This window comes from Lolium perenne, chromosome 4 (genome assembly GCF_019359855.2).
Source record: "Lolium perenne isolate Kyuss_39 chromosome 4, Kyuss_2.0, whole genome shotgun sequence".
NCBI classification, from domain to species: Eukaryota; Viridiplantae; Streptophyta; class Magnoliopsida; order Poales; family Poaceae; genus Lolium; species Lolium perenne.
The window spans coordinates 303207407-303231262 of NC_067247.2; the positions used below are offsets into that span (position 1 = coordinate 303207407).

Here is a 23856-nt window from a genome sequence, read left to right on the forward strand (position 1 = left end):
GCCTCACAGGAACAAGCGTTGCCTCTTCCTCCGCAATTAGGTCGGCGTGCTTAGGAGTTCAGGAACTCCAAGAAGCCCATGAAGTATAAAATTGGCTGTCAGCAATTTGGGAAGCCGAGCAAGTGCAATACATACATGAAGAATGAATTGCAGCAGAATAATTCTGAAAAGATGACTAGAATTCAAACGTTCAATTTAGCACGTAGTGCTCCAACCTCCAAGCTCACCAGGCGCAACTTGCTAGCTAAAGCGAAACTTTGTATCAGGGAACAAATGTACGTTTGCTAAATATTTGGTCTAAGAAGACCATTTGGTAATCTAGAAAAGAGACATCTAGAAGAAACCAAGTAAATTCTTCAGTTCATAAAATAGATAACTAGGCAACTATTGTAAACCTAGATGAGTTTAGGGAAGAGATGATTTGGGGACAATGACTGACACCTCTCAAGGGGTGCGGTACATAACATATGCTAGATTTAGACGTGCGCCTTGGCGCACATCCCGTAAATCTCAGTGATAAAAAATTAGCCGTCAACATGATAGTAATACACTTGGCTAGTTGGTTAATTTGATCAAAGCCTGCCGGCTGGTTTCTATTTTCTGCTGATCTCATGAAGGTAGAGTCGCCAAAAACAGCCACAAAATCAGGTTGAAATTCCATATTCTTACACCAGTCTACAAACAACTGTTTTTTCTGGACCTCATGGCCCATATATATTTGAAAGAATGCATGTTTTATTCGGATGAGTTGAGTTGAATTTAATGGAAAAGTGCAAATCTCTCACGGTGTAAGACCTGTCCACTGAAGAGCAAGCTGTTCCAAATTATTACAAGGTCCCCTGAAGCACCTAGGGATTGGACAAATTCAAATTTGTCGGAACGTCGAGGGCAGAACTTTCTGATGAAGCAATGATCAAAACTTCCTTTTTTTTTGTCTCCTTTTTAACAGCCATTCACTTATGGTCCACGAATAAGATAAGCCAGGATCTATGGTCCATAGAACCAATAGAAGAAAAACCAAGATTCACTAAAGATCTTCAAAACCATTACATGGAGATAAAACACAAATGTTCTGGAAACATAACACGATAAGTCTGACACACTTACATAGATATATTTTATTCGTAGCATTAAGAAATTCAAGCAACTGGAGCCGGTTCTTCAATTTCTGGCACTGCATCTTCAGATCGAGGCGCCAAGAGCTAATCAACAGCAGGTTGGAATGCCACACACTACATCGCCAATATGTTGCAGAAACGTGACAGGAGTAGGCTTCAGGGTTGGTCTTCAGTCGCAGCATCTTCAGAAACTTTCATCTGTCTTGTAGTTGTTGTCACTGTCTTCCCAGGAACACGCCTGTGTTTAACATGTGACTTTCTCCTTGGTTTGTCACTGACCAATGGCTGATTGAAACCTTGATACCTCTTAGAGCGAGTGCTACGAGGGAGAGGAGCCACGGTTGTCACAGGTTCCGGTTCAGGAACAGGTAACTGACGGCGGCGCTTGGGTGAGACAATCAGGTCCTCCTCAAACACAACATTGTCTATCTGAGCATGACGAGAGGATGTAGAAGTGCAATATTATCATGGACAGGCACCCACTGGATATTAGTAGACCAAAAGAAAAATTAGTAGAATTATAGTGCATCAAACGTCAATAAAAATCAGTACAATTATAGTGCATCAAACATCTAGCAGAAACTTTCTTTATATTAGTAGACCTAAAAAAAATTATACTTCAATTCCTTTATAAAACTGCATGGCAAGAAACATAATTCAGGGGGCAATATAATCGGTATTGTGCATCAAACGTCAAAAAAAGGTGTAAAATGACTAAATATATATGATAATCCAACTATGACTTCTACTGGTACTATTCATTTCAATTTGAAATGTAAAAAAATAATAAATTCAGTCTAAAAGGATAAATAGCAGAATCATACTGGACTGATAAACCTCAACATCTTATATAATGCCCAGACCGACGATACATAATTCTTAAGTGTATACCTATATACATTGTTGCCATCACCTGCATATTGATGAAGCGCTGCTCCATTTGAACATATATCTGCATACTTCTATGACGTCCAACGCTTTGGGGAGAAGAATGATCTGCTCTGTTGGCAATGTGCATGAGTTTCAAGGAAAGAATAAATGAACAGTGTCACATAGCAATGCTGGCAATTTAGATAAATCACAGCAACAATTTTCTTTGTAAAAGCTTCATTTCAGTTCCCTAATTTTCGGGCGAGGTTGAAAAAAGATCCAACTCAAAAGCTAATAAACGATGGAGGTTTATATGTGTCATCCTTGCTCTAACCATGATGGAGGTTTAAATTGCTCTAACCATCAATTCCTATGAGGCTATGAATTTGTGCACACAACATAGAATAAAATGATACCTACCATCAGGTACATGCCATGTGATGAAGAAATATTCAAATGGCCTCTGAAACTTAATCATAGACTTTTGATTGATCAGCATAAACATGTGAAAATTAACATGAACTGGGAATATTTGACATCATTAAACAACAACACATGCGGCACCATGAATGGTGAAGCGTGGGCACCAAGTAATTCAAGATAATATGTGTGCAACCACCTTTAGGTAAGAGACTTATATACAGTTTCAATCACCTTTAGATCTAAAACTCAAAACTATGAAAGGAAAGTACATACTAAAAAATAACCAAGATTCGAGTTAGACCTTTAAATCCTTATCTTATAGATGAGGTCCATGCCCAAAACTGCGAGCAGATCCACTTAATCTGCATTTCCATCTTTCTGCTAACAAAAGAATATACAATCTACAATGTAGAAGATAACTAAATTGTGCTTTCTTTAATCAACATAACTAATTCTTTTTTAGTACCTGAAGAATTTGCAACACGTAAAAATAATTAAATTTGAGCATATAGCTGCAAGTAACTTTTGTAGAGAAAAGGACACATCCCAACTTGCTCTATGGTTCAAACCAGAAAGCGCCAACATTTACCAGCGCTAAGAGCAAGATTCTGGTTTGACCTTCCACTAATTATGCTAAACTAATTCACAAAGAAACTGAAATACTAAATATTTAGTATAATTAGCTACTGTTAAAATTACGACCGTCAGCGACCATGCTTCGCTGAGTACTCAAGTGGTAGCCATTGTATTTCAAGGAGAACTGAACCCATTGGTGCAAATGTATTTAGAGAAAATAAATAATTTTAGAGTATGGAAAAAAATCACATGAAAAAATCACATATTTTGGCACGTCTGCGTCGTTGTATTAATTTACCGCAGTGTGCGCCGATGAGCGATGGGGTTGGAGGAGGCAGCGCCCTGCAGCCTCCCGTCTCTGCATTGCATAATTGCAAATCAATTATCTTTTGATATTATCTTCTAGCTCTGGCCACAATAATTCATGCAAAGGAAAATAGAATGGAGGTGCTCTTTTACGGTGATTGGCACGGAACTTTGGTTCCGTCTTATCGAATTGTGGTTCCGTCTAATCTAATTTTTCGTGACCGTGGATTAAATCAGTGATAACTTTTCTGTAACTTCTATAATGCTACGATAGTCCTGAACGAACATTTTAGACTCCAACTCATCAAATCATTATCAAACCAAAATCAAAAGCTGCGGGCCAAATCAGAACAAAACAGAGTCACGAGTCATGTTCTTCCCGAGCGACAGTCGCCGCCGCCCCGCAGCCTCCGCCGCCGCCCCGCAGCCTCTGCCGGCCCGCAGCCTCCGCCGCGTGGACTGACGGCCCCGGCCCTTCCGTCGCACCCCCATCTCCTTCGTCGCATCCGCGAGGCGCCACCACGAGCCGCCGCCCCTCCCCCCGTCGCGGGACTCACAGCTCCGGCCTCTCCGTCGAGCGTCGACACCCCCTCTTCTCCGCCGCGAGCCGCCACGCCCTGCTCCCGTCGCGGGACCCGTCTTGTCCGCCGCAGCCGAGAGCCGCCGCCCCTTCCTCCGTCGCGGGGATCGCCTGGAGATTCACTGCCCTGTCATCTCCGTCGCCGCCCCCTCCCCTCCGTCACGGGGATCGCCGGGGGAGTCACGGGCCCATCCCCTCGGTAGCGGGAATCGGCCGGGGCGTCGCTGGGATCGCCGGGAGCATCGGTTCTGTGGACGTCGGTAAGCTCCGATTCGTAAATTATTCTCTTGTCTTTAACAATTTCGACCTGAACACTTTGAGCTATCATTCCATATATTGTTTATGAAAACGTCCACATGATTGATGTTTGGATGCTTTGATATTTTGCTAGAACCTGGGATGTATTTGTTATTTTGAGAAATCTCACACATATAAATTCCCTATCTGTCTGCCACATTTTCTCAAAATAGAGAATAATATATTGTATACTCGTTCTCTTTACATCTAGCACTGCGGTTCAGGCATGTTCTAGATTAAACCGTGCTTCTGAACATTTCTAGATTGCGATCTTCCATACTTTCAGCATTTCATTGTCTAACTGCTTGTGTTTAGCTTCACAATGGGTAACTGAATGTGTGATAATAACTATGTGATGACAGACTTGGTCTTGTTTATAAGATGATTTGGAAGACTTGGACAAATTTTACTTATCAGTTATGACAAGCTCTCCAGATACTTCTCCAAAATTTGCATGTGCCTGGAGTCATACTATGAAACTCTCAGTAAGTGTTAGGGTGCCTTAAATAAACTGATCATTTTTTCTGCCTGCAGTAAACATTCTACATTTCTTTGTATGTTCTCCTTTTCTCCTTTGGTCAGGCCACAGAGGCACACGACATGCTGCCAGTAGGTGATTCATGCTTTTGAGTTTTGACTTGTGCCGTTTCTATCCAACGAGCCAATCCTGACTGTACTAGTTAGTAAGATAGCCACAAATAGGTGCTAAGATAAAGTTTCTGAAAATTATTGTACATTTTGTATGGAAAAGCCAATCCCTTCATGATGAAACAATCTGCTGTCACTAGAAGATTTTTGTCCTACCATCAAGAGGTTGAACAATCAGATGGTGGTCCATCTGACTCTGAACATTCTGTACATTGTTGTTGTGTTCCAGACTTGCCAGCATTATTCTTTGTGACAATTCGTACTAGTTGAATCTGTGATATCCAAATGTTTTGTTTTCTTTCTCTGGTTACCTTGCCTCTTCATTAAGTTGGTAGTTGAACCATGGGAGTAACTGTGTCTTCTCTGTTAGTACTTGCTTATAAGATTCTTTCAAGTGTGGATGAATATTATCAGGTGTGACAAGTTATCCAGTATGTGTAACAATGGTTGAAAAAATCGAGAAATTGCAAATCCCTGAGGTGAGATGCTTGACAACTGCAAGAACCGACGGCTGTTGCAAAATTGCAGTGCTATTTCGTGGCCAAAGAGAAACCTATGAATAATTTCATCGCTCTTATATTTCTGTTCTGTGGAGTTTGGCTGATAGGTTTAGTCTGCTGTGCCCAATGATTGATTTAATTCTTTTGTAAGTTTTCGTCCAAGTGTTAAAAGATTCCTGTTTCTCTTTAAAAGTTTTACTTGACAAGTTGACACGCTGGCTACTCCTGGACCCGTGAGAGAATGCATGTTCTTTGATGTAATTCTCCCAGAATTCAGTCTTGAGGCAAGAGGGGATGATCCACTCAGTTGGTTTCACTTTATTGAAGACGTCCTGAACTTTGATCTGCTGCTGTATCCTAAATTTGCATGTTGGTGATGTTACTGAATTTTGCTATGTTCTAACAAACACAGATCTGAACGGCGTGAAAGTGTGGAGCCTGGATGTTCTGATTGGCATTCAGAATATACTGATGCAGGCGCCAGCAAGAGTCCTCAAGGCAGCAAGTCCACTGACAGGTACAATGACCACAAAAGGAGCAGGAAGCAATCGTATGACGATCCCTATCTTGAAGGGCGCTATTCCACTGCACACAAATCACCAAGAAAAGGGCACAGCACTAAAAGAAGCTCCAGGCGTTCCACAGGAGAAGTCGCAGTAGTCGTGATTCGTGATTGAGGCAGCTGAATATCTGGGCATCTGGCCACTGGCAACTCTGGGTTTTGGACGATAGAATGCCGTATAGATGGCACTACCTCATGTAGTAGTCATTTGCCAGCCTTGTTTTCTACTGCTTTTTTTCCCTTTCCTCTTTGTTGATGAGAGGTTCTTTACTGGAGAGAGCTCTCTTGCGATGCAGAAGGCTTATAATTTTTTTCTTCTAATCTAGAGTTATTGATACTATATGGGAACGATGTTACAGTTGTAGCTATGAGAGTACAGCTCATAAATCTAACAATGCACAAGAAAGAGGCAGAAGTTTCCTGTCCATTATTGCATAGCTACACGGGATCGACAAACTTGAAGGTAAGCTAAAAATGTTGAGCAGATGGTTTACATATTTTGTTACCAACTCAATATTTTGTTACCAAAACAGAGCATGGCCACTAAACACTGAATGCAGGAGTACTAATCACATGTACCAGATGCTCTGAATAACTAGCATACAACTTGGAAACTCGCAATACAAAGCAGAGATATCAGTACTCCATTTCCTGAACTATAATATCATGGAGTAGATGGAAGTAGTGTTTTTATGGTGTTATTTCCTGAACTCCAATTGCCCGAACTACAGTATGAATGCATTTTGATGGTGATATGATCCTAGAAACATAGCCGCAAAGAATACTGAAAAAACGTATGCAGTACCGCGTGCTAGCCATGAAGAGCTTCAGCGAGAGAGAACATACTTACAGGATATGGTAGCCGAAACCCAAAAATCGTCGCCACCGCTCATCCCCTCGATGGTCATGCTCAACGTCACAGCCGCCGCTCCTCCCCTCGCTGGCCTCGACCGCCGAAGCCGTCGCTCCTCCCCACGCTGGCCTCGACCAACGCCGAGATGGCAGGCTAGCGCAGAAGCACCAGCAACCCCCGATGTGCGAGGACGAGGGGGCATGGCTGACGCCTTGGCAAGATACGAGGAGTAGGCCTCCTCCCTGCCAACCTGCCCAGGCCTCGGGGGTACGGCAACTTCCGGTACCCCGCGCCGCCGCTCCTCCCATAGCCGGGAGCCTCCGCCGTCCCCTCCACCCCGCGTTGCCCTCCGTCGCGGAGATCGACGGGAGAGACCTCCGTGGACGCCGGGCGCCTCCGCCGTCCCCTCCACCCCGCGCTGCCCTCCGTCGCGGAGATCGAAGGGACAGACCTCCGTGGACGCCGGGCGCCTCCGCCGTCCTCTCCACACCCCGCGCTGCCCTCCGTCGCGGAGATCGACGGGAGACCTCCGTGGGCGTTGCCTCAGCCGCTTCAGTCCGTCGCCGTCCCCTCCCCTCCGTCACCCTACCCTCCGACGCGGCCCCCTCCCCTCTATCGCGGAGCTCGCCGGAAGGGCCATGGCCTCTCCTCCGTCGCTGGGCAGAGCTCCGACGCGGCCCCCTCCCTGTCAGGACCCAGCTATCTTCAGTTTCGTCAGTATGAGACAATGGCTGTGATGCAACCTACCAAATCAACGGTTCAGACTCCACAGCGTTATCTTCCTGTTAAGCTTAAGTTAATGACATGTTTAAGTTGTAATTGCTACTGCTTGAGCTTGCCTTTCGATATAAAGGGCAAGTGGGGTGGATGGGTGGATCAAGCAATAGAAAAATCTAAATGTTTTTCCTAAGTTATTTCTTCTCCTGCAAGTAGTTCCTGTAGATCTGAGCCTCGAGAGCTCTTCCTTCCTTCCCCTTTCTCAAGTTATCGTCATGGACTCCTCTGGATCCTGACATCTTGGTACCAGAGCCTACGATTCTCCGGCCACCCCGCACCGGTGGCGTCTTTTCCCTCCCTTCCCTTCCCTCGATCTGCTGGAGCACAGCGACCATGCCACCGAGTACCCACTCCCGTTCCTCTTCTCGCGAGCCGAGGGACGATGCCCACGCCCTCCTCCACTCGGCCACGACAACCGACGCGGAACAGGCACAGGAACGCGCTCGCCAGCGCGCGCAGCGCGATGCCCGTTCTGTGGGTCGCCGTCTGGATCGGCATCAAGCGGAATCAACAGCAGCGCTCAATTCCCTTCAAGGCCAGATGGAACAGATGACCATGATGATGGCCAATATGCAGTCAAGCATGGCGCGATTCGCGCCGCCGGAAGGTACGAACACCACTTCTTCTCAAGTCCCACACAACACCAGTGAGTTCACTACACCACCTCCAATCACAAGTGTGCCCTTTCCCCCATCCCTGAGGTTCCAACGCCCATAGCCACACCGAATCCTTCCCAGCCACCACCATTCCCGCCGAAGTTGGGCAAATTGACTCCAGACCAATTACCCCTCCCACCCTCCACACAACCTATTCGACAGAATGCCCAAACGACCACCTACACCGACCCACTCGTCACAACAACCACTGCCTCTTCCTACCAGCAACAAACTCACCAATACACAAACCCTTCAACCCAACCACACTACTACCAGCAACCCATCCCATACATTACCAGCTACAACCAATTCCAGCCACAATACCAGCCATACTACCAAGCCCAACCACAATACCCACCACAATACCAACCGCAATACCACCCTCCCTTCCAACCACCTCCCTACCAACACCCATACCAGCAACAACTCCAAAACCCATCATACAACAACCACCCTCTCCAAGAGCAGCCAAAAAATCGATTCGCCAACACCAACAACCACCCTCATACTAGTTTTGCCAACCATTCAAACCACAATGGGGAACCTCAGATGCGCACGCCACATGTAGAAATGCCAACCTTTCAGGGAGATAATCCAAGGGCATGGATATTGGAATGTGAAGACCTGTTCAGCTTAGTTGGCATCACAGAAGAACAGCGAGTTTGCTGGGGTCTAGCTCATGTTGACACTTCGTCTCTTGATAATACTTGATATACACTTTCTGCGCCTAGCTGAAAGGCGTTAAAGAAAAGCGCTTGTGGGAGACAACCCATGTTTTTACTACAGTACTTTTGTTTTATATTTGAGTCTTGGAAGTTGTTAATACTGTAGCAACCTCTCCTTATCTTAGTTTTGTGCATTGTTGTGCCAAGTAAAGTCGTTGATAGTAAGGTTCATACTAGATTTGGATTACTGCGCAGAAACAGATTTCTTTGCTGTCACGAATCTGGGCCAAATTCTCTGTAGGTAGCTCAGAAAATTATGCCAATTTACGTGGGTGATCCTCAGATATGTGCGCAACTTTCATTCAGTTTGAGCATTTTCATTTGAGCAAGTCTGGTGCCTCAACAAAATTCATCTTTACGAACTATTCTGTTTTGACAGATTCTGCCTTTTATTTCGCATTGCCTGTTTTGCTATGCTTGATGGATTTTTCGATTCCATTGACTTTCAGTAGCTTTGTGCAATGTCCAGAAGTGTTAATAATGATTATGTCACCTCTGAACATGTAAATTTTAATTGTGCACTAACCCTCTAATGAGTTGTTTTGAGTTTGGTGTAGAGGAAGTTTTCAAGGATCAAGAGAGGGAGATGATACAATATGATCAAGGAGAGTGAAAGCTCTAAGCTTGGGGATGCCCCGGTGGTTCACCCCTGCATATTTCAAGAAGACTCAAGCGTCTAAGCTTGGGGATGCCCAAGGCATCCCCTTCTTCATCGACAACATTATCAGGTTCCTCTAGTGAAACTATATTTTTATTCCATCACATCTTATGTACTTTGCTTGGAGCGTCGGTTTGTTTTTGTTTTTGTTTTTGTTTTGTTTGAATAAAATGGATCCTAGCATTCTTTGTGTGGGAGAGAGACACGCTCCGCTGTTGCATATGGACAAATATGTCCTTAGGCTTTACTCATAATATTCATGGCGAAAGTTTCTTCTTCGTTAAATTGTTATATGGTTGGAATCGGGAAATGCTACATGTAGTAATTGCTAAAATGTCTTGGATAATGTGATACTTGGCAATTGTTGTGCTCATGTTTAAGCTCTTGCATCATATACTTTGCACCCATTAATGAAGAAATACATAGAGCTTGCTAAAATTTGGTTTGCATAATTGGTCTCTCTAAGGTCTAGATAATTTCTAGTATTGAGTTTGAACAACAAGAAAGACGGTGTAGAGTCTTATAATGTTTACAATATGTCTTTTATGTGAGTTTTGTTGCACCGCTATCCTTGTGTTTGTTTCAAATAAACCTTGCTAGCCTAAACCTTGTATCGAGAGGGAATACTTCTCATGCATCCAAAATCCTTGAGCCAACCACTATGCCATTTGTGTCCACCATACCTACCTACTACATGGTATTTCTCCGCCATTCCAAAGTAAATTGCTTGAGTGCTACCTTTAAAATTTCCATTCTTCACCTTTGCAATATATAGCTCATGGGACAAATAGCCTAAAAACTATTATGGTATTGAATATGTACTTATGTACTTTATCTTTTATTAAGTTGCTTGTTGTGCGATAACCATGTTCCTGGGGACGCCATCAACTACTCTTTGTTGAATATCATGTGAGTTGCTATGCATGTCCGTCTTGTCTGAAGTAAGGGAGATTTACCGCTAGAATGGTTAGAGCATGCATAATGTTAGAGAAGAACATTGGGCCACTAACTAAAGCCATGATCCATGGTGGAAGTTTCAGTTTTGGACAAACATCCTCAATCTCATATGAGAAAATTAATAATTGTTGAATGCTTATGCATAAAAAAGGAGTCCATTATTTGTTGTCTATGTTGTCCCGGTATGGATGTCTAAGTTGAGAATAATCAATAGCGAGAAATCCGATGCGAGCTTTCTCCTTAGACCTTTGTACAGGCGGCATAGAGGTACCCCTTTGTGACACTTGGTTAAAACATATGCATTGCAATGATAATCCAGGTAATCCGAGCTAATTAGGACAAGGTGCGGGCACTATTAGTATACTATGCATGAGGCTTGCAACTTGTAAGATATAATTTACATAACACATATGCTTTATTACTACCGTTGACAAAATTGTTTCTTGTTTTCAAATTCAAAGCTCTAGCACAAATATAGCAATCAATGCTTCCCTCTGCGAAGGGCTTTTCTTCTACTTTTATGTTGAGTCAGTTCACCTATTTCTCTCCACCTCAAGAAGCAAACACTTGTGTGAACTGTGCATTGATTCCTACATACTTGCATATTGCACTTGTTATATTACTTTGCATTGACAATTATCCATGAGATATACATGTTATAAGTTGAAAGCAACCGCTGAAACTTCATCTTCCTTTATGTTGCTTCAATACCTTTACTTTGAATTGTTGCTTTATGAGCTAACTCTTATGCAAGACTTATTGATGCTTGTCTTGAAGTACTATTCATGAAAAGTCTTTGCTATATGATTCATTTGTTTACTCATATCATTTACATTGTTTTGATCGCTGCATTCACTACATATGCTTACAATAGTATGATCAAGGTTATGATGGCATGTCACTCCAGAAATTATCTTTGTTATCGTTTACCTGCTCGGGACGAGCAGAAACTAAGCTTGGGGATGCTGATACGTCTCCGACGTATCGATAATTTCTTATGTTCCATGCCACATTATTGATGATATCTACATGTTTTATGCATACTTTATGTCATATTTATGCATTTTCCGGCACTAACCTATTAACGAGATGCCGAAGAGCCGATTCTTTGTTTCTGCTGTTTTTGGTTTCAGAAATCCTAGTAAGGAAATATTCTCGGAATTGGACGAAATCAACGCCCAGGGGCCTATTTTCACACGAAGCTTCCAGAAGACCGAAAGGAAGATGAAGTGGGGCCATGGGGCGCCGCCACACTAGGGCGGCGCGGCCCAGGGGGGCCCGCGCGGCCCTAGCGTGTGGGGCCCCCGTGACGCCTCCTGACCTGCCCTTCCGCCTACATATAGTCTTCATCGCGAAACCCCCAGTACGGAGAGCCACGATACGGAAAACCTTCCAGAGACGCCGCCGCCGCCAATCCCATCTCGGGGGATTCAGGAGATCGCCTTCGGCACCCTGCCGGAGAGGGGAATCATCTCCCGGAGGACTCTTCACCGCCATGGTCGCCTCCGGAGTGATGAGTGAGTAGTTCACCCCTGGACTATGGGTCCATAGCAGTAGCTAGATGGTTGTCTTCTTCTCATTATGCTTCATTGTCGGGTCTTGTGAGCTGCCTAACATGATCAAGATCATCTATCTGTAATGCTATATGTTGTGTTTGTTGGGATCCGATGGATAGAGAATACTATGTTATGTTGATTATCAATCTATTACCTATGTGTTGTTTATGATCTTGCATGCTCTCCGTTATTAGTAGAGGCTCTGGCCAAGTTTTTACTCTTAACTCCAAGAGGGAGTATTTATGATCGATAGTGGGTTCATGCCTCCATTAAATGCAGGACGATGTGAGAAAGTTCTAAGGTTGTGGATGTGCTGTTGCCACTAGGGATAAAACATTGATGCTATGTCCGAGGATGTAGTTATTGATTACATTACGCACCATACTTAATGCAATTGTCTGTTGTTTGCAACTTAATACTGGAAGGGGTTCGGATGATAACCTGAAGGTGGACTTTTTAGGCATAGATGCATGCTGGATAGCGGTCTATGTACTTTGTCGTAATGCCCAATTAAATCTCACAATACTCATCATATCATGTATGTGCATTGTCATGCCCTCTCTATTTGTCAATTGCCCAACTGTAATTTGTTCATCCAACATGCTATTTATCTTATGGGAGAGACACCACTAGTGAACTGTGGACCCCGGTCCATTCTTAACATCGAATACAATCTACTGCAATACTTGTTCTACTGTTCTCTGCAAACAATCATCATCCACACTATACATCTAATCCTTTGTTACAGCAAGCCGGTGAGATTGACAACCTCACTGTTTCGTTGGGGCAAAGTACTTTGGTTGTGTTGTGCAGGTTCCACGTTGGCGCCGGAATCCCTGGTGTTGCGCCGCACTACATCTCGCCGCCATCAACCTTCAACGTGCTTCTTGGCTCCTACTGGTTCGATAAACCTTGGTTTCTTACTGAGGGAAAACTTGCCGCTGTACGCATCACACCTTCCTCTTGGGGTTCCCAACGGACACGTGCTGTACGCGTATCAGAGACACAGAAGACACTCTGGGGAAGACTACAGAAGTAGATCAGTGTTGCTCTCTATCTGTCTCTGTTCCCACATGGTTACAGGAAGTCAATGAATCCTATGTTGATGATGAACAATGCATCAAACTCCTTCAAGAACTCACTCTCAACCCCAACAGCCACTCCAACTATACCCTGCAATCAGGTATCCTTCGCTACAAAGGCAGAATTCATATTGGAGCTACAAGTAATCTCAGGGAGAAGATATTCCACACCTTTCATTCTTCATTATTTGGAGGACACTCTGGCATTAAAGTGACAGTACACAAAATGCAACAAGCATTCTATTGGCCAAACATGAAGCAGTACATCACGGATAAAATTGCTGCTTGTCCAACTTGCCAAATATCCAAGTCCGAAAAGGTTGCTTACCCTGGGTTGCTCCATCCCTTGCCCATTCCTACACAGAAATGGACAGATATCAGCATGGATTTCGTCGAAGGCTTACCTAAATCAAGAGGAAAGGATGTTATCTTGGTAGTGGTGGATCGACTAACAAAGTATGCTCATTTTATCCCTTTATCCCATCCTTATTCTGTCCAGAAGGTTGCAGACTTATTCATGGAAAATATTATCAAATTGCATGGGCCTCCTGCTAGCATTGTTAGTGACAGGGATAAAATCTTCACAAGCCAACTTTGGAAGGATATCTTTGCTGCCTTTAATACTCAATTAAACTATAGCACATCTCACCACCCGGAATCTGACGGGAAAACTGAACGAGTCAACCAATGTCTCGAACAATACTTGAGGTGCATGGTTTTTCAACAGCCAAAGAAATGGTGTGACTGGTTGGCTGCGGCTGAATGGTGGTACAACTGCTCATATCAATCTGCTATTCAGATGACCCCATTCCAAGCATTATATGAGTATCCACCTCCCCTACTACAGCAGATTCCGGCTCCCTGTGCTCCAACTAGTGACAATACAAACAACACACTGGAACGAGACAATATGCTGCAACTGCTCCAGAAAAAACTTGACACTAGCTCAAAAACGCATGAAGAAGTATGCGGATGCAAAGAGAACTGAGCGTTCGTTCATCATTGGTGATTTCGTCTACCTGAAGATGCAACCCTATCGGGAAACTGCTCTTGGTCGTAACAATGCACTGAAGTTGTCTTCCAAATGGTATGGACAGTCTCCTACCAGCTGCAACTACCATCAGAAGCAAAGATCCACGATGTGTTCCATGTGAATCAGCTCAAGAAACATATCGGACAGAACGCCATTCCCCATCCCAAGCTTCCTTCAGTAACAGCAGATGGAAAGGTAAAACTCACACCTTTGGCTATCTTGCAGAGACGTCAAGTACCACGCTCTGAGGGTGATTACGATGTGGCAGTACCCCAATGGCTCATTCACTGGGATACGATGATAACGGACGAGGCCACCTGGGAAGACGCATCCTTCATCCAAGAAACTTTCCCATAATTCAAGCCTGGAAGTCTTGGCTCAAGGGGGAGGCCCTGTCAGGACCCAGCTATCTTCAGTTTCGTCAGTATGAGGCAATGGCTGTGATGCAACCTACCAAATCAACGGTTCAGATTCCACAGCGTTATCTTCCTGTTAAGCTTAAGTTAATGACATGTTTAAGTTGTAATTGCTACTGCTTGAGCTTGCCTTTCGATATAAAGGGCAAGTGGGGTGGATGGGTGGATCAAGCAATAGAAAAATCTAAATGTTATTCCTAAGTTCTTTCTTCTCCTGCAAGTAGTTCCTGTAGATCTGAGCCTCGAGAGCTCTTCCTTCCTTCCCCTTTCTCAAGTTATCGTCATGGACTCCTCTGGATCCTGACACTCCCCTCTATCGCGGAGCTCGCCGGAAGGGCCATGGCCTCTCCTCCGTCGCTGGGCAGAGCTCCGACGCTGACCCCTCCCCTCCATCACGGAGCTCGCCGCCGTCGCCGGAAGGTATCTGGCTCTCCTCCGTCGCTCTTATGTCTTATCCAGAGAGTGTGAGAGATGAGAGAGAGCGAGAGATGGGAGCCAGAGCGGATGAGAGAGCGAGAGAGATAAATCAGTTCTACGGAGTAGTTTTTTTTGGTGAGAATAGTACGAGCTTCAAGATACGAGCATATATGATCAATTTTTGTTGCTTTAAGATTTGTGTATTATCATCGGATGATTTGGCCGCTGAAAAGGACGGTTGTTTTTTATAATATTCGCAAAATATATATCAGGTTCCGGTCCCACTGAATTTGGTTCCGGTCCCGCAATTTTGGTTCCGTCAGTTTGGTTCCGTCTAATTATCACCGTTAGATGGGGGCAGATGAACGGTTATTAAAAATGCCAATCACCCAAAAACTTGTAACAAAATTAATAATTTAGTGAAGAAGTTCTGATATATACAAGGTTGTAGTATTACCTGAGAAAATATTTCTTATAAAGCGGGGGAATGCTGATATCAAAGGAGTACGAATATGCCAGCATAATCTAGAGAAATACGCATCACTACCTCCCTGCCTAATCTCAAGTCTGAAGTTCATTGTATGGCAGTAAACATAGATAAATATGTGGTACACTCAATATCCCACTGATCTACAGGATGACGGATATGTAGGCAAATTAGGGGATTGTGGAGATTCATTCGTTACCCCTAACATGTCTACACATTTCATTCAGTTCTCGATGAATAAAATATAAATGGAAGAAAGCAAGTCGAAACCGATATTTAAGTACCTAAAACAGAGCTCCTATCCTAGCACCGAACCAGCATTGCCATTAAAATGAAATACTCAAAAAAATTGAAAAAAGAAGGAAAATTACCTGATTTGACGCAGGAGACCGCGCCCCTCCCTATTTAGCACCCATGGTCGCACACTTTGCCAGAGCCGCGAACGCATGACTGACACCGTCCTCATCCGTGAAACCGAGGGCTCCATTATCCCCAGACCTATCACCCCGCTGCAGAACTCAATCATCTGAATTTACAACAAAAGCTCTAACATTTGGTTTATATATATTTTTAGGACTTGCAGTGCACTGGCGTGACAAATTCAGCCTAGATGATCTGGATGGAATTCAGCACCTCTGAATGCATCTGACAGAAATATGTGGAATACAAAACCAACATGGCTATTCTTCTAATTAATGGATAGATAAACCAGTTAAAATAAAATATAGTACTACAGTAAGTCTTTCCCCAAATGTAAGGAGGCAATTTTGCATTTTGCAACAAAATACAAATTACACCACGGGTTGGGTAGTTACTTCCTATTTCTACATGTTTAACCCAAACAAGAAATCAGAGCTTAAAATAGAAGAGTTTAGAAACACAGTCCAGCCAGAGTCTTTCTAACTTCTGGAACAGACCAGAAGACTCTACGAAAATAGAACATGTATAAGAGCATCTCTAACAGAGCCCGAAAAAGTGCAAATTCAGAAAGTGGTTTTCAGTTTTCCGAAAACGATAGTTCGTGCGAATTTGGCAGTGGCGCAGAATAGAAACCGTAAAACTGGAACTGAAAAGCAGAATTTGAAAGGGCGCGGGTAAATTCGGCGATGATCATAGTTCGACATCAAATTGATGCTCCGATTGAGCATCAGAACATACATTGTTCGTAAAATTAAACCTATAGTACTGGTACACCGGCGAGCGCTACTTAAGCTAAGCAAAATGCGGCCTATAAAGTGGCCTACGCGCGCGGCGGTGCCGGTGGTGGCGCAGCGTGTCGGCGGCAGAAGATGCCGACGCTGTCGAGGATGAGCTTCACGCGTCGTCGGCGTCAAGCTCGACTATTTCGAGCTTGACGCGGCGGACACGGGCCTCCCGGCGGGCCGCCTCGTATTCACGGACGAGGCGGACGGCTTCCGCCTCCTCCCGGCGGAAACGCTGGCGAGCCTCCGCCGCGCTGATGGCCTTGGTCTGCGCGAGGACGGCGTCCTCCTCGTCGCTGCCGTGGACATAGTCCCCGGGGGAGAAGGTGGGCGACCGTGCGGGGACGAGGTCGTCGTCGTCGCTGCTGTCTGCGACGGGGAGCCGCGGTGCGCGGCTTGACTTGCCGGACGAGGAGCCCTCGCCGGTGTTGCCGTACCTTGCGAGCTTCCCTGGGGGCGTGAGCCCCCAGTTCGTCCACCGGCGGGCGCTGCGCTTGCGCGCGCCCTCCGACCGGTTCCATTTGCGCCGCTCCGCGTCGGTGCGGAAGACGGGCAGACGCGGCGGCGAGTCGTCGCCGCCCAATCCGGCGCCACGGCCTGCGGAGCCGCCTCGGGACGCCATCGCCTTCCGTCGGCCGGTGGATTGCTGGCTGGTGCTCGCTGGATTGCTCGCCGGAGATGGTGCTTGGCGGCGGCGGAGGGAGAGGAAGGTTTGCGACCCGAACTCCCCTCCGTGAACCCTTTTAATAGGGGCTGTTCGGAGATTTGTTCGGGCCCCTGAACTTATTTTACGGGGCGGCCCAGCTTTTCGGTCACTGATTTGCGACACATTCGGCCCGAACCCGTAAATCCGCCAGAAAAGTTCGGTTCCGGCGAGGTTTACGGGTTCTGTTACAGTTGCTCTAACAGTATAAGGACACTGTTATTTGAAGTGTCATTTTAGATGAAAAATATGAAGTGAAATATGGTTGAGCATGTAATTAAACGATGAGACAAAAGAACAATGTTGTTGTTGTGTTCAGATGCGCTATTCATCAGCATAATCTATCTATCTATCTATTATATACTAAAAGTAAAATAAGGGAGTTTTCTGAGGCATTAGGTTGACCCACATCACCTAAATTATATTAACCATTAGATCTATTATTTAAAGGCCACGATTTAGTTAATAGATTGTAAACGCAAATTGACATATTGTACAACGTGACTAACATGTCACGACTCCTAAAAGTAAAATAAGGGAGTTTTCTGAGGCATTAGGTTGACCCACATCACCTAAATTATATTAACCATTAGATCTATTATTTAAAGGCCACGATTTAGTTAATAGATTGTAAACGCGAATTGACATATTGTACAACGTGACTAACATGTCACGACTCCTCGGCCTTTCAGGACTCCTCACGCTCCTCATGATAGAAATATAAGAGTCCAATTAAATAAGAGTCCAATAAGATCACGTGGTTAGCAACATAGGCATCTTGCATATGCGTATCCCAGAATTTTTTTTTACAAACAGCAGGTCATCTATAGGTCATCTATACGTAACTCCTGGAGACCCTTTTCACATATCCTGGATTTCTACTTCCTTCTTCCTAGAGATGAATATCAACATATGTTTCCACGTATCCCCGGCGTCGGCTTCCTGCTTCCCAGAGATTATCCTCGAGGTCAGGTAAATTTTCATCGATGCTTTTGGCCTTGCAGCAATTCAGGTGCCTTTTCGGCCATTTCTGATAGAGCAACGTCAATATCCGACGAATTGACAATCCTTTTGGCCTTGCAAGTTGCAGCAAGTCAAGCGCTTTTCTGGCGGCTTCCTGTTTCCCAAAGATCAACTCAACATCCGACGGACGCAAAATCTGTACTTCCCAAAGATTAGGTGAATCTCCGTTCTATCAATCTAAATACAGCTAGCTAGATCAATGCAATTTTTACAGCTTTGATTACAAACGCATTCAGGTGCCTTTTCGGCCGTTTCTGATAGAGCAACGTCAATATCCGATGAATTGATAATCCTTTTGGCCTTGCAAGTTGCAGCAAGTCAAGCGCTTTTCTGGCGGCTTCCTGTTTCCTAAAGATCAGCTCAACATCCGACGGACGCAAAACCTGTACTTCCCAAAGATTAGGTGAATCTCCGTTCTATCAATCTAAATACAGCTAGCTAGATCAATGCAATTTTTACAGCTTTGATTACAAACGCGAATTGACAGATTGTACAACGTGACTAACATGTCACGACTCCTCGGCCTTCCAGGACTCCTCACGCTCCTCATGATAGAAATATAAGAGTCCAATTAAATAAGAGTCCAATAAGATCACGTGGTTAGCAACATAGGCATCTTGCATATGCGTATCCCAGATTTTTTTTACAAACAGCAGGTCATCTATACGTAGGCGGAGACCCTTTTCACATATCCTGGATTTCTACTTCCTTCTTCCTAGAGATGAACATCAACATATGTTTCCACATATCCCCGGCGTCGGCTTCCTGCTTACCAGAGATTATCCTCGAGGTCAGATAAATTTTCGTCGATGCTTTTGGCCTTGCAGCAATTCAGGTGCCTTTTCGGCCGTTTCTGATAGAGCAACGTCAATATCCGACGAATTGACAATCCTTTTGGCCTTGCAAGTTGCAGCAAGTCAAGCGCTTTTCTGGCGGCTTCCTGTTTCCCAAAGATCAGCTCAACATCCGACGGACGCAAAACCTGTACTTCCCAAAGATTAGGTGAATCTCCGTTCTATCAATCTAAATACAGCTAGCTAGATCAATGCAATTTTTACAGCTTTGATTACAATCATTTAGTTTGGACTATTTTCTTCTTCTCTAACATCTTGCAGAAAAGAAGGACCAAGATCCAAAAATATACGGCGATAAGTTGCAGCAAGTCAAGCGCTTTTCTGGCGGCTCCCTGTTTCCCAAAGATCAGCTCAACATCCAACGCACGCAAAACCTGTACATCCCAAAGATTAGGTGAATCTCCGTTCTATCAATCTAAATACATCTTGCTAGATCAATGCAATTTTTACAGCTTTGATTGCAATCATTCAGTTTGGACTATTTTCTTCTTCTATAACATCTTGCAGAAAAGAAGGGCCAAGATCCAAAAATATACGGCGATGTGTTTGCCACAATTTAAAGTTCATACGCATGCGATTTTTACAACTTCAGGCAAAATCATTAAATTTGGACGATTCATCTCAGAATATTTTGTACTAACTATATATGTGATTTCTATAGCTTGATATTCTCATAAAAATAAAATTTTATATTTATTCTTTCAATGTTGTACAGGAATACTCGATGAAGAAAAAAGGCGAGGCGCATAGCAAGACATATGAGAAAACGGCCAAGATGCTCAAAACCAATAAATTTGTCAAGGTAATTATTATGTTACTAATCCTAACAATTTTAGGGCAGTGATATTTTGATTTTTCACATGCTACCTAGCAGTGACATGTTACAATAATATCGAAACACAGGTGGCCGCGTCCTTGATGGTAAATGTCCTAGCATGCAAATAGAGCATTAATTATACATGTTACCATAATATCATGGCTCCCGTGTCCTTGACGTTAAATTTCCTAGCAAGCAGATAGAGCATTAATTATGTGAACAAAAGTAAACATGATATCACATGATTGCCACAACTACAATTCAGTAGACTATTTTTTTAACCGTTCATTAACTAGACAAATAATACTATTCAGCAAAAAACCTGAATTTTTTGAGATTACTCATGTCAATACAGAGAAGGAGTCAAAATGACGAGGATAAAGAAAATTCAGGACAAGAAAAAGGGAAAGGCCTATAGTAGTACATGGAGATGTGTACCAGAATGCACTATTGTGCCTAATGAACAAACTCTGAACCAAGAGAGGCAGTTCTCCACATATTTTATCATATTATGGTATTCCTCCATTCTTAAGAAATTAGCACTTTTACTTTTGCGTCAACATTACACATGGAAAGTCATTCAATGGAAAAAGGTACAAAAGCGAGACCAAGTCGTAAAAAAAAAGTTGAGCATCCAACCAATGTAGACGAAGTGCTAGAAAAGCTCCCAAGAGAAAGAGGTAAAATATTTCAAGTTGCACAAATTACATATTCAGGCATGGAACAATAATAATGTAAAAGATGATGCTAAATATTAAATAGGTCACCAAAAAGTATGGATATGAAAATTTGGAACTTCAGAAAACCGACTTGCAAGTGTGAACGATGCGGAGAAATTTTCTGATATGAAGAAAGAACCAGGAGTGTAGGGAACAACAAGCCAACAATTGGTCTATGCTTACACGCTCGCAAGTAATGATCTCCAACTTACACTACTAAATTGCTGAATATATTGCTATATAAATCAACTAACAACTACTGTCTTAATTGCAGTTATATACACAATAGAGTTCCAAAAAAGAGGCCTCCCACACGCCCACATAGTAATATTTCTTGATAAAGAGGAAAAGCAGTACGAATCAGACCAGGTAGATAAGATAACAAGTGCAGAAATCCCAAACAAGGAAGTTGATCCAGAAGGATATGCAGCTGTTGAGAACTTCTTGATGGCCAATACAAAACTCACCATAGATGGTTGATAACACATGCATAATAAATTTCCTGAAGTCTTCAACAGAAATAAAACCATAGATGAAGACGGATACCCAGTATATAGAAGGCGTAATGGGGGCAGATACATAGAGCAGGGGGAAGTAATGTATTCAAAGGTCAAAGGATGCACATCTTTCAAAGACATCGGGACTGTTAATGGAGTGGTCCACACATCATACAAGGAAGCATTAGGGTTTCTTGATGATGACAAAGAGTGGATTGACTGCATCAATGAGGCATCAAGCTGGGCAACTGGAAATCAGCTACAACAACTTTTCACAACCATTTTATGCCACTGTGAGGTTAAAGATCCAAAAACTTTGTGGGGAACATGTTGGGAAGTTCTAAGTGAAGACATGGAGTACAGACAGAGAAAAAATTACTGAACTATACTATGCTGCGCCCAACGGAAAAACAAAAGAAAGACAATGCATTGCTATAAATAGAAAAGATCATGATAGAGGCTAGAAAGACCCTTAAGGAATACCCGAGAATAGAACTGGTAAACTTTTCAGGCCTAAAAGAACTTGGAAACATGCTACTCAATGAATAGATGAACTACAACAAACATGAGCTAAAAGATGAACATCTAGGAATATTTCATAATCTCAACTCAAAACATCAGAATGCATTTGACAACATAATAGAATCAGTAGACAAGAATTTGGGAAAACAGAATTTTGTGGATGGATACGGTGGTACTGGAAAGATATACCTATGGAAACCAATCACAACAAAATTGCCTTCCAAAGAAAAGATAGTCCTAGCAGTGGCATCATGTGGAGTTGCGGCGCTACTTCTCCAGGAAGGTAGGACATCACACTCAAGGTTCCATATCCCTCTAATACATACTGAAGAGTCAAGCAAGGCACACACTTGGCAGAGCTAATAAATAAAATAGCACTTATTCTATGTGATGAGGCTCCAATGGAAAATAAGATATGTTTTGAGGCGCTTGATAGAACCTTGAGAGATATACTAAGGCATAAGAATGAAAACAGTAGCAAAAAACCATTCGGTGGCATGACGGTGGTTCCAGGAGGGGACTTTCGCTAGACTCTCCCCGTTCTGCGCTTGACAGAACACTGAGAAATATACTAAGGCGTAAGAATGAAAACAATAGCAAAAACCCATTCGGCGGCATGACAGTGGTTCTAGGAGGGGACTTTCGCTAGATTCTCGCTGTTCTACCAAAGGGGAGAAGGCACAACATGGTCAACACATCCATTAAAAGGTCCTATCTCTGGAAACACTTCGAAATATTAAAACTCACAAAGAACACGAGACTAACTAGCATGACAGAAAACGAGATAGAGAAAACACAGTTAAAAGATTTTGCCAACTTGATTTTGAATATTGGGAATGGAACAACCACATCACCAGAAGGCGAGGAATGAATTAAAATACCAAGTGCATACTACTAAATAAGGGAAGTGACCCAAGGAAAACAATAGTGGAATGCACCTATCGAAATTTGCGGCAAAGATATCGTGACCAAGATTTCTTGGAAGAAAGAGCAATTTTATGTCCAAGAAACGAAATTGTCAGGAAAAGTAATGAATATATCATGGACCAACTAGAAGGAGAGGACAAAATTATCATAGCTATGACACAGTGTGCAAAGCATTACCTTAAGTGAAGATGTCAACATGTTATATTGAAAAGAGTTCTTAAATAGCCTAAATTTCCTGGAATTCGAAATCATGAGACCCTCCGTCCTATAAAGGTTGTCTGAGATTTATCGAAATTCAAACAACCTTCATGGAATGGAGGGAGTAATTATAATACTTTTAAGCTTCAGCAAACAATGAAGTACTACTAATTTGGATCAACATAAATATGGAATAACATATGTGTATCTGGGAACTGAAAAAATTGCAAGATAACCAAATAGTTCGACCTAGGAACTGGAAAATCAAAGAAAGCTCAGAGCAGCTCATACCAATTTAGGACCATGTCCTCACGAGTCCAACCCACAATACGCACCAACACCTTAATCTCCTCCAAATAGTAGCCTCCCAGACCAATGGACACTCCGATGCAAAACTGCAAAAACAACATAATGCTTACCGTCAGCTGCCTGGCCGTAAAGCCCCTGGCTGCCGGAGCTACCAAGATTGGGGATCCTAGGCAAGAAATAAATGAATCCAGATTGGAGTCTTTGCCGAATAAATTTACCATCAAAATTTCCTTGGCTCACCGGGAGCTAGGTCGCAAGGACATCCACCTACAGCAGCAGCACCTCACGCACTGGTCCTAGGCGACGGACAATAGCGAGAACGGCGGCGATTTGGTAATAGAGAGCGCCTCACCTCACAGATTTGGACAACACAGTTGGAGAACCAAATAGTCGGAAGTTGGACTGTGAGGATTGGGGACTCACACGTGTAATGTAGGCAAAGGGGTGCCACAAAGTATTCTTCTTGATTTTAATGTGTATCAAGAACTTTTTATTTCTACACTGACTCGGTGATGTAGTCCATCCTCCACTATTTGACTATTTGTGTATGTCTATCTAACTGTATATATATATATATACAAATTCTCA

At 43.4% G+C, this 23856-nt stretch overlaps 2 protein-coding genes across 18 annotated transcripts; one reads left to right on the forward strand and one right to left on the reverse strand.

Annotated features, from left to right (window-relative positions):
* Nucleotides 1–895: 895 nt before the first annotated feature.
* On the reverse strand, nt 896–23749 carry LOC139830676 (uncharacterized). Of its 17 annotated transcripts, none has more exons than XR_011743760.1 (7): nt 23487–23749; nt 23251–23354; nt 15869–15995; nt 3286–3345; nt 2713–2789; nt 2010–2114; nt 896–1600 (listed from the first exon to the last, which is right to left on the reverse strand). XR_011743760.1 is itself a non-coding variant. In XM_071819290.1 (6 exons), the coding sequence occupies exons 3-6, from the start codon at nt 15982–15984 to the stop codon at nt 1544–1546; spliced, it is 321 nt and encodes a 106-aa protein (XP_071675391.1). In that variant the 5' UTR covers nt 15985–15995; nt 23251–23354; nt 23487–23748; the 3' UTR covers nt 977–1543. The 17 variants fall into 17 exon arrangements, 3 of the variants coding, with proteins under 3 accessions (XP_071675391.1, XP_071675389.1, XP_071675390.1); XR_011743761.1 differs by having other exon boundaries at nt 2010–2119; XR_011743755.1 differs by having other exon boundaries at nt 977–1600; nt 2010–2119; nt 2713–3345; nt 23487–23748.
* LOC127347778 (uncharacterized) lies at nt 3429–6305 on the forward strand. Its single transcript, XM_071819611.1, has 3 exons — nt 3429–3434; nt 3587–4133; nt 5731–6305. Exons 1-3 carry the CDS (start codon nt 3429–3431, stop codon nt 5976–5978), a joined length of 801 nt encoding a protein of 266 aa, XP_071675712.1. The 3' UTR covers nt 5979–6305.
* Nucleotides 23750–23856: the final 107 nt, after the last annotated feature.